General features: G+C 43.5%; 1 protein-coding gene across 1 annotated transcript; it reads left to right on the forward strand.

The window, feature by feature from the left end:
• Nucleotides 1-3722: 3722 nt before the first annotated feature.
• On the forward strand, nt 3723-9045 carry LOC119353059 (wall-associated receptor kinase 2-like). Its single transcript, XM_037619637.1, has 4 exons — nt 3723-4379; nt 6432-6706; nt 7075-7266; nt 7869-9045. The coding sequence occupies exons 1-4, from the start codon at nt 3724-3726 to the stop codon at nt 8882-8884; spliced, it is 2139 nt and encodes a 712-aa protein (XP_037475534.1). The 5' UTR covers nt 3723; the 3' UTR covers nt 8885-9045.
• Nucleotides 9046-11502: the final 2457 nt, after the last annotated feature.

Genomic DNA, 11502 nt, shown 5'->3' on the forward strand with positions numbered 1-11502 from the left:
CTGGATTGAGAGGACATTTGGTTGTGCATAGAAAATACACAAGACATTTGTCCAATAGATTCTGATCAATGTACATCTATGGAATCTGGTGCTAAAAAGTTATAAGAATATTTTCATATGACATGGCTTCTTGTCCTGTAATTTTTACTTTTCTTTTTCCGGAGCTTAGTACTTGGAACTTGGTTACTTGGGACTTCTTAATAAATGGTTGTGTGCATCAATTGATGCAACGCTGGGACTACTACTATTTTTTTTTTAAAAAAACATGACTTGCATTACACAAATCAAACAACACACATACAAAAGAGTTCTATGGGTCCCAATCCTCAAAGAAACCAAGGACCTAACCATTCATCTTCTTGATGCATGTATAATAAAAAATGATTAAATTCTCCAGTAAGCCTAATATGTGATACGTAATGTTAGGTTGACCACATTTTGATTTTTGTTCTATTTTGAACTAAATTTTACGCATAAACTCCACTTGAACAACAGTTTAGCATTTTAGTGGTTTGGGACATTATGAGCCCACTCATGAACATGACATGTCATTCACCGCTTCATATTTCGCAGGCTATCAGGATGCACAATTTGCAAATACGAGTCTGATGTGGCAGATGGTATCCTATTGTTCAAAATGTCTAATGTGCGGTAGGCCTTTACCTCTCGTACCTCGAACTTCGTTCTTGCCATATTGCAAATTTGGTGGCACATGGAAAGGATTGGTCTCTCCTCGATCACATCTTTTAGGAGATGAAGGCCAACTTGAGGCTATAGCTCCTCCCTGTTTTTCAGGTTTATAAGGTATTGCTGGACTGTAAATGGTGTCACTCATGAGCTTATACACTTGGTTAGGAGTAATGCTCGCTCCTTTGGTTAGCGACTTGCTATTTTTAAATTTTCGGCATGGAGGGAGGTTTCCCATCTGATTTCTGTATTCAAAAAGGCCCAAAGCAGCCAGGTATTATAGCGGGAAATTTTTGTTTCTGCGATGCCACTCCAGCTCTTAACATTTCACTTTTGCCGCTCTGAGCTTTTGACAATACATCACAATTATCATTCCATGCTAAAAGCAATTTTTTTCAGAGTGATACATTTTCAAAACCTTAGAGTGGCAATAGTGAAATGTCAAACCTTTAGAGTAGCATAAGAAAAATGGGCAAAAACTTGAGTGGTAGAAACAAAATTTCCCTACTACAGTAGAGACAAGTCTCAGGCAGAAGTTACAGAAGGGAGGAGGGAGGGACCGTCCACACACACATGGATCAGGCACCAGCAACTAGCCGCTAAAATATGAGAGCCAGTAGTCGACATGAGTACTTTGGACATTAGGAAGACGTATGCGCCAAGCCCGAGCATCATCATAGCACGCCCGATGCTGCAGGTCCAGCCAGCGCTCACAAAACACAACCCCATTGAGATGTTTCCAATGAGAGTCGAGAAATCCAAGGACGCACACTTTCGAGAGCCGAAAAGATCTGTTGTCGGGGCGGTTTTGACAAGTTGTGGTGGAAAGATCACATAGTCGCTATCCGCCTGCCGGCATTGCTTGGCGGCGAGGGAAGAGGAGCTGGGGGAGGGAGGAGGGGGGCTAGTGTTTCCCAGAGCCATTTTAGACTAGCCCATCGCAGTCTTCCATCAATTTCACTTATGATCTCTGCCGTTTCTAAAGAAACTCTCATCCAATGCATTGCATTATCGTCTGCTAATCCTTCAAGTTGAATTTTATCAATATAGCATAGAATTACCGAGGAAATGAAACATGTGTTATTTTTTCTCTCGAATATGCACAACGTGCGTATCATATTATATAAAACGAAGGCGGGGGTACAAAACCCACTACATCATTGATGTTACAATGTAACTACAACACCAACAACGAAAATACAACCCATCTATCAGGAAACTACCACACATCCAATGGCTACTCTCTTCTCGCCCACCACAATAGGTCCACCAAGAGATCATCAGGTTCTCCTTTTAACAATCCGGTCTGCTGCCAAGCTCTACCTTCGTCTGCTATCCTCGCGGCCACCAAGTCAAGAGATGGGGATGCACCATCAAATACAACCACATTCCGATGTTTCCATAGCTCCCACAATGCAAGAGTGAAGATGGCCCGGATTTTCTTTGGATTTTACGGTTCGTTGGCCCTGTCTACACACCATACCATTAGCATCCATTCTTGCCTGCTGAGAATTGTGCACAGCGTCCTCCATATGGTCCTTGCAAACACACAAGTCAGCAAAATGTGGTCAAGTGTGTCCTCCTCCTGTGTACAGAACATGCAGGTGTCCTGGTGTGCTAATCCTCGTCGGGCAAGTCGATCTGAGGTCCAGCATATGTTCTCCATGGCGAGCCAAAAGAAGAAACAACATCGTAGCGGATCCCTCGATTTCCACGTGAATTCCACGGTTGGCACCACCTCTCTCCCTGCAAACTTGGCGGCGTATGCAGATCTAACCGAAAACTGACTATCGTTTTCCCCTGACCACATAATGGTGTTTGTAGCTCCTTCATCGAGTTCAACTATGTCCACCATTTGCCATACTCCCATGTACTCTTGTAGTGCGTCAAACTCCAAGTTTGGGCCAACATCCATCGTCCAAGTTTGGGCCAACGTCCATCGTCCAGGTTCCCCTAGTCAATGCCTGTGGACAGTTCGAGATGTTTTGGCGCGCTGCGGGGTTCTAACATAGAGCGCCGGTGCAAGTTCCTCTAAATGTGTGTTATGTTGTATATCATCTCTTCAGACAATCCAACAAATAGGTAATTAAATTTATACGCGCTATCTAGTTAGACTCGCATTAACTTGACAAAAGTAAGATTTAGCGTATTAATGCTTGGCCTATTAAAAAGATTTATACTAGTCCTTGAGATGGTGAGTATATAAAGTGGCATGTGGCAAAGTAATATACGCATAGTGAGGGATGACCACAGGAACTGGCCTAAGAAACACGCATATATGTCATCATATATATGTCATCTTGTTGAGCTCATGTCACCATAGCTTTGAAAGGGACACAAATTATGCATCGTTAATTATTGAGCTTGTGTGCTAGCTCAGAGACAACCACGGGGAGTTTGGGACTAGCCTAATACACAAACATATATGTCATCGCACATACGTCATGTTATTGTGCTTATGTCACCACAATTTGGAAAGTGACACAGACTGTGCGTCCTTATAATTAATTACTGGGTTTGTGTGCTAACCCATCCACCAACCATTCAATTTGCATCAAATAAGTAAGTAATGATGTCAATTTGTCACACGGCCCATGTCGATCACCATCAACTCAAAAAGAAGCAGCAAACTATGTTATCGCAACATTCCTTTGTGGAAAAAGAATCTTCAAACGGCAATGCCATCAACAGAACGTGGAGCATATGAAAGTGAAACACAATCAAGGTATCTTTTCTGGGTTTTTTTAAGGCAAAAGTATCTTTTCTGGTGATTTGCCAACGCCACACTATCCAGGTGGGCCGTCAGGGCTACGACCATCACCTCTGTCGATGATTGGTACAGTAAGTATGTTGAGCAAGATAAACGAGCATCAGGTCGACACAGCAGGGTGCCTGGCGAGTGTTGTGCAATAGAAGTCGTAGTTCGACCAAACTGTGGCCATGGGTCACTCAACTTTCATGTCAGTCAGTTTGTGTTACTATATATATATGGGTTATGGGTATCAGAGGAGGCCGTGCGTCCAAAGCAATTTAGCCATGACACTGCGACAAACCCTCCTCCTCCTACTTGTCTTCCATGCCTCGCTCGCTTTTGGCGAGCCGTTTCCGCCCCCAGCCCCTGCGTCGCCTGAGCCAAAAGACTGTCCTGCCAAGTGCGGGGAAATAGACATCCCCTACCCATTCGGCGTCGGCGCTGGATGCTCCCTGTCGGGCCGCTTCGTCCTCACCTGCAACGAGATGACGAGTCCTCCAACCCTGCTCACCGGCACAGTCAAGGTCGCCAGCATCACGCTGGAGACGGCGCAGATGGTGGTCAACACCTACCTGACCTATAGCTGCGATGTGCCGACCAGCAACACTACGATCAACCACACGAGCACCGATATGGCCCTTAACGTCGTCACCCCGTTCCTGCTCTCGCCATCCGAGAACGTGTTCACGGCCGTCGGGTGCAGCTCGACGGCGAGGATCAAGGGCCGCGGCGCGAGCCCCTACCTCACTGGCTGCATCACGACCTGCGCCAGGGTGAAAGACACCGGTGACGACGGCACACCCTGCAGCGGGCACGGCTGCTGCCAGGCCTCGCTGACTCCTAACCTCACCCAAGTCAGCGTGGAGTGGGAGAACAGGGGAGGCAGAAGTCCTGTGGCTGAAAACCTGTGCCAGTATGCTTTCGTCGCTACCAAAGGCTGGTACGTGAAGAAATTCCTTTTCCCCTTTTTCCCCTTTCAAATCATCGTATACAGAATAACTTGGCAATTAACCCACCTTCCTATAACGTCCTAGTAAGGTCTATGGGTTTCACTTTCACTGAGATTTTGATGAATTTCATTCAATTTCAATAGACACAGAAATATTTACCTGTTGGTCATATTTCAGTGATTTGTGTTGTGCATAGGAATTCAAATATTTTTCTAAATATTTTTGAACTTTTTCAAACATTTTTTTAATTCAAGTGAACATTTCGGTCCTTTGGCCAAAATGCAAACCGAAATCACTGAACTTCAGTTATTTCAGTAGGTGCTAAACTGTTTCTGAAACTGAAATTTAAAACCAACGAGTACTACTACTGATTATAACTTGGCAATTGCTGACAGAACATATCATCGAAACAAACATGTTTTTTCGAAAAGGAGGATTACCTCTGATCTTTGCATCAAGCGATGTACACAATCATTTGTTTATTAAGGGAAACGATTCCCTACGACCGACCGACCGAAGCTTTGGCCAGTCGGGTCGCTCCCGACCCACGCGTCGCACACCCACCAATGCTAGTGTGCCACGCGTCCCTATGTTCTTGTGCAATGCTAAAAAGGCACCAAACGGCGACGGCTCCCAGCACTGACCGGAGCGGGATGTTGCAACCGTCAAAAATACGAGAGCATACCTAAACACCTACCCTATTATTTGACTGCCATCCAAATTGGTTGTATGTAGTACATGTTACCGTCTCACATCGGTTGCATCCAAAGGCCATAAGTTCCCTCACGTCTGCATGGTGTAGTAATGACCACGTATGGATCGATTCAAACGATCGGTAGATAACCTGCAAAGAGTTTGTTGTAATGTTTGTTATGTTAAACACACAATCATTCCGATAGTTGCAAATAGCCCAAAGTAATGCACAAGCTCTGACTCGAATTCTTGCCTTTGTATTGGACTTAACCCTATCTAACTAGCTACTACCAAACCGGATTAGGGATACTATTAGGTGGAGGTATGTTAAAGGACACATGTATTATTCGTCATAATAACTTGGCTAGTGGGCATATAAGAAATAAGTGTTGAATCATTTTCTCGTGGTCACAGAAATAATGGTGTTTATTCCCTTCCCAACTACGTTTTGCCAAATTGTACTTTGTTAGAATCACGCTCTTATGAAAAAAACTCATGAAAATCTTGATCTTTAAAGGCACTTTCGTTATCCAGAAATGAATAGACAGTGTGTTCCAGTATTAATCAAGTCGACATACATAGATTTAACGAAAAACAAGTCTGAAACAGAAAGAGCCCTTCGGAATGTATCGGGCTCATTGACAAGTTGACCTCCATCAAGCTTTGCATTAAATGCAGCCAGTGATCCAATCTTTCCCCAATCAGTGTTCATCTGAACTGTACATTTAGAGGAACGATCCCAATATTGTACTCACAGATTCGTCCTTATGATGTACGATATTATAAAAGCGTTAGATAATACTATAAGGCTAGAGGTGTCTCTCCCAGCCAAATATCCTCCCAAAATCTAATTGTACGCCCATCTCCAATAATAAACTTGCCCCTATTAAAGAAGATGACCTTATTTCGCATCAAAGCCTTCCAAAAGGGTGAATCGTTTGGCTAGGCCATTACCTGCGAGAAGGTCTTGGAGTGTAAATGCTTGTTTCAAAACAACATGTAACCACTGACCATAGGATCTAGTTTAGAAGATCTTGTCGCAACAAACCAATGGTGAGAAAAAAAGATCCTCGAACAGATTTATGGTTGGTGCTTAATGTAAGAATATAGTGAATCTTAGTGATATCATGCTTGCACACGAGAGAGATGGGGTGGTGTTGCACGGTATGGTCAAGATGCATCGCAGCATCCTAGCCTGGTCCATCATTCTACCAAAGTTATAGGTTTTATGAAGATAATGGCATGTTTTTAGTCTAGACATATGTACAAACGCTTCAAGTTGCAACAATCTTCCCAAAAAAAAGTTGCAACAATCTTCACATATACTAATGGTTGAATTTGTCGAGCAGGTACAGTTTCAGAAAAAATGACCTGATTGGGAATATGACATTCGCCAATAGACTTGGAAGCGGCCCTGTTGTTCCAGTTGTTCTTGACTGGGCAGTTAGGGATGGAACATGCCCCCCGACTCTGGAGGGTAACGGCAAGGAAATTGTTCCTAACGGTGCCGCCTGTGTTAGCAGTGAAAGCTATTGTGTAAATGCAAGTCATGGAGCACCGGGCTATTTCTGCAATTGCTCCAAGGGATACACCGGTAATCCATACAAAAAAAATGGGTGCACAAGTATGTAAACTTCACTCCACTTGTTTGTTATTGCATATATATTCCTCTCGCCTCAGAGTAATTTGAGATCTTTTTAATTGTATAGCACACCCTGGATACCGAGGAGGACAATTTGACCTTGGATAAGATTAGGGATCCCAGGATTTTTAGTGCTCGCTCACTATTTTTAACATTAATAAACTTGGAAGTAAATAATAGTATGATACTAATGTAAGACTTACATATTTCATCCCTTGTGGCCTTATTAATTCAAAGTCAGGATCTACTACAGCGGTACGGCCTTCCTTCTACAAAAATGATATTGATTGGTGTCTTTACTTTCATGCACTAAACTGAACAATGTGCAATGTTTTTCGTACATTTTTCAGATATTGATGAGTGCGCATTACGACGATCACCAAATTCCACAATGTACAAGAATATCTATCCTTGCCGTGGAGGGACATGCCACGATACCGAAGGTGATTATGAGTGTAAGTGTAATTTCGGACGAAGAGGAGACGGCAAGAGTGACAAAGGTTGTGAACCCGTATTGTCCAGACCTGCAGTTGCAGTGATAGGTGAGGTATTGTATATATGCTCTACTTTCCTAAACTTCATGACAAAGCAGTCACCATTCCAACAACTTGCATCATATTCTTATTTCAAAAAAAAAACTTACATCATGTTCTTATATCACTGAATATCTATACCAAATTACTAGTACATGTCATCAGGTGAAGTTGTGAACAGTTATGACTGTCTCTTAATATATACTCCCTCCGTTCCTAAATATTTGTCTTTTTAGAGATTTCAAATGGACTACCACATACGGATGTATATAGACATATTTTAAACTGTAGATTCACTCATTTTGCTTCGTATGTAGTCACTTGTTAAAATCTCTAGAAAGATAAATATTTAGGAATGGAGGGAGTAGTTCGCATGACACCATTAACATGCATATTTTTCGAAAAGGAATGAAAACCCTTGGCCCTGATGCACACAGCCTTTTGCATGAACATGCATGACCAAATCTTCTCTTGGGTACATGTCATGCAGTTACTTGGAGCAAGCTAGTACATGTCATATGTATGAACTCTCATGTTAGTGCTCGATCTCTGGCCATCTTGAAAAAAAATGTAACTACTTATATATGTCATCTGCTTGCAATTGCATGCAGGAACAATTGGCGCAATCGCATTACTGTTCGTGCTAGTAATATTTTTGCACATGGAGCGAGAGAACAGGAAGCTGAGGGACCGATTCAACAGGAACGGCGGGTCGTTCCTCAAGAGCGCCGGGATCGAGATCTTTACCAAGGACAAGCTGGGTCGCATCACAAACAAGTACAGCTGCATCATTGGCAAAGGTGCCTTCGGTAAGGTCTACAAGGGGACCACCGACACCGGTGTTGTTGTTGCTGTGAAGCGCTCCATCATCGTCAACGAGGACCGGCAGAAGGATTTCGCGAATGAGATCACGGTCCAATCCAAGATCAGCCACCCAAACCTGGTCCGGCTCGTGGGTTGCTGCCTGGAGACGGAGGTGCCCATGTTGGTCTACGAGTTCGTCCCCAGAGGGAGCCTTCAGGACGTGCTTCACGGAAACAACCACCCTCTCCCACTGGAAACACGCCTCGACATTGCTATCAGCTCCTCTGAGGGGCTCGATTACATGCACTCGCAGAGCCAGATGGTCCTCCACGGTGATGTCAAATCTGGCAACATCCTCATCGACGACAGCTTCACGCCCAAGGTGTCGGACTTTGGGACGTCCAGGCTCATGTGCATCGACAAGGACCACACCAACTGGGTGGTCGGGGACAGCAGCTACATTGACCCCGTGTACATGAAGACCGGGCTGCTCACCGCTAAGAGCGACGTGTACAGCTTTGGTATCGTGCTACTGGAGCTCGTTACCCGAAAGAAGGCTAGGTACAGGGAGAATCGTAGCCTTCCGATGGACTACGTCAAGGCTTCCAAGGATGGCACGGCAAGGCAGCTGTTTGATGAGGAGGTTTCATCCAATGTTGAGGAGAACATGGAGTGCCTCGAGGACGTTGGCAAGATTGCAGTGCAATGTCTCGAGGAAGACGTGAATAACAGGCCTACCATGGGAGAAGTCAGGAAGGAACTTGAAAAGTGTAAGACACAATGGTTGCGAAGCCAGGGGAGGGCAAATGAGGTAATCCCCTAGTATCTTGTACTAGTCAAGTATAGCCAATTTCTTTTCGTTGATGTAGTCTACTGCAGTTATGACTTGAATATGTTTTCTCCAGTGTGTGATGTACATGTGCTTGCTATGCAATTGCAATAATTTATAGTGTGTGACTAAGGCTCAGTTTAATTACGGTTGCGAGTTGTAAGAACTTCTTTGTGACTAAGCACCCTCAAGTCCCTGACAAATGTAGAAGCTGACACTACTAGAAAATGAGCTTCCTAATCTCCCGGCTGACATGGCGAAAATGAATTGCACTCTTGATTACACATCAATGGAAAACTATCTTGAAATAGAAATTGACAGGATGAAACAGATGCGAGTGTATAGACATTCAAAATCAAAACATTTGGGTATGAAACTAGAGGTGGGAAGGGAACACTAAGCTGGATGAATGCAGGAAATGGAGATGCTCTGTACGTGCGCCGTCCAGCTGCTTCGTCTGCATTACAACAAGGACAATTAACAACTGAATCAGGTTCATACCATGCATACATGCATTAACCAGTTAAGAGTCAGCAGCAACTAGGGGCGTCTACCTGTATCTGCAGGTTCAGCAAGTAGGGGCGTCTACCTCTATGTGCCCGGGTTTCCTTTTCCTCGCTCCGGCATCTGAAATTCCCTTCCTTGGCAAATGCGCCACAGACCACAGCTACGGAACAAGTGCAACTGATTGGTTGACCACACAGCCGCGGTCGCGCAATGCGCCGAGCACCTTGTGGGCGTGGTGGACATGCGGCCGCCCGGCCTGGCTGCATCGCTGCTGGAGCAACGGTGTCGCGGTTCCGGGAAGGCAGATAACTAGCGAAGGTTGCCAAGGACGACGGCGATGAGCCGGCACAGGTGTGATGTGGCCAGACGGCGGAAGCCGGCGACGGTCTGGGACGCCGGTGCGCGATGACAAGTCTCGCTAGAGGACAAGTCGGGCCACCGATGGCTTTGTGCAGCCCACAGCCATTTTGACTGGGCCGCCCATTTGGCGAACACGGCGAGCTCCTCGTTGACAGCTACTGTAGCGTACTTGTCTCAAAAAAAAATCTACTGTAGCGTACGAAGTACTATAGCTCGCAGGTGCACTGTAGCTTAAAAACAAAAACTTGCAGGTTTTACTGTAGCTGCGCTCAAAAAATGCAACCAACTTTTGAAAAAGTGGACATTTAAAAAAACTTGTTTTTTTTTCAAATTTGTTTGATATACAAACAATTTTTCGAAATTTTACAACAAGTTTTGAATTTCGAATATTTCTTGAATACTTTGAACAACATTTGAAATTTTTGCAATATTTTTGCAAAACACGAATTTTTTTGGAAAACATTATCAAGTTTTTTGAAATTCTGAAGCATTTTTGAATATTTTTATTTAATTTTTTAGAAAAGTGAACATTTTAAAGGAAAGCATGAACCAAAATTTGAAATTTGTAGCATTTTATGGAAAGCGAACATTTTCCAAAATTCTGAACAAGTTTTGAAGACATTTTTCAAGAATTTATGAAAATAAAAAAGACAAATAGACGCAAAAAAAACATAAAAGGAAAAAAAAGGGAAACCGAAACAAAAGTGGAAAACCAGAAAAAGCAGTAAAGAAAATGACAGAAAAAAGAAAACCGGTTCAGGATCCTTCTAAAAGATTCTCAAAACCGATTGAAAAATATCCTCTCCTTCATCCCTTTTCTCTGCGGCAAACACGGTCTCCCTCCCCTCTCTCAGCGCGCGCGCCACACCATCCCCTCGAGGCATTGACAGGGTGAGAGGTGGTTTCAGGCTTCGTTCTTATGCGGTTGGTGGTTGGCGTGGCGTTGTAGCAAGGTGAGTATTGGATCGCATCTCTAATCTGTCTCACCCATTTTTGTAGGTCAACAACCCGAACTTCCTACACTGTACTATGTATACACATGCTAATACTTCTTCTGTGTTGGAGGTACTTGCTCTTCTTGCTTGCTAGGATGATAGGATGATGCCATGCATGTGAGATACCAATTAAGAAGGGCAATAATTTACTACTACTTGTTATTATGTGTGCTAAATATATGGCATGCCAAACTATATCAGCCAATCATCAGCCTTGTAAGTTGTAGCGTTAAATAGATTATATTATTTGCAGGGCCTTTTTTTGGAAAAATATAACCTATGCGGCATCAGTCAACGCTTCATTTGGCTGTTTCAGACTGGCCTGTGTTAATCCACTTATCCAAATGTGCACAAAAATAAAAAATCATACTTACAACCCAACTGACACTCCTCTCCATACTTTAAGGGCCTCCAATCCATTTTACTCTTCTTTTATTAGATACGGCTGGGCTCTAATACACACGGAATATTTGAGTTCTCAAAAGTTTGCCTTCTCTCGACAGAAGATGTTCCAAGGTCTTAAGTGGCTAAATCTTGCCTTTTGCAATTAGAGATATGGCATGATGTGTGCTACGCTGATATTTTTTGTTGAATGATCCTTTGTAATCTTGCTACTCTAACTTTCTTGTTTCGCTGACTCTATTACGGCAAAATAAACCAAGGTTGTTTCTTGACTGTCTTGTGTATGAAGAAACATCAACAATGATAACAAAATATGGATGGGTGCAGATACGATTGACGGTATAAAGT

The sequence above is a fragment of the Triticum dicoccoides genome, chromosome 2A (assembly GCF_002162155.2).
Source record: "Triticum dicoccoides isolate Atlit2015 ecotype Zavitan chromosome 2A, WEW_v2.0, whole genome shotgun sequence".
Lineage (NCBI taxonomy): Eukaryota > Viridiplantae > Streptophyta > Magnoliopsida > Poales > Poaceae > Triticum > Triticum dicoccoides.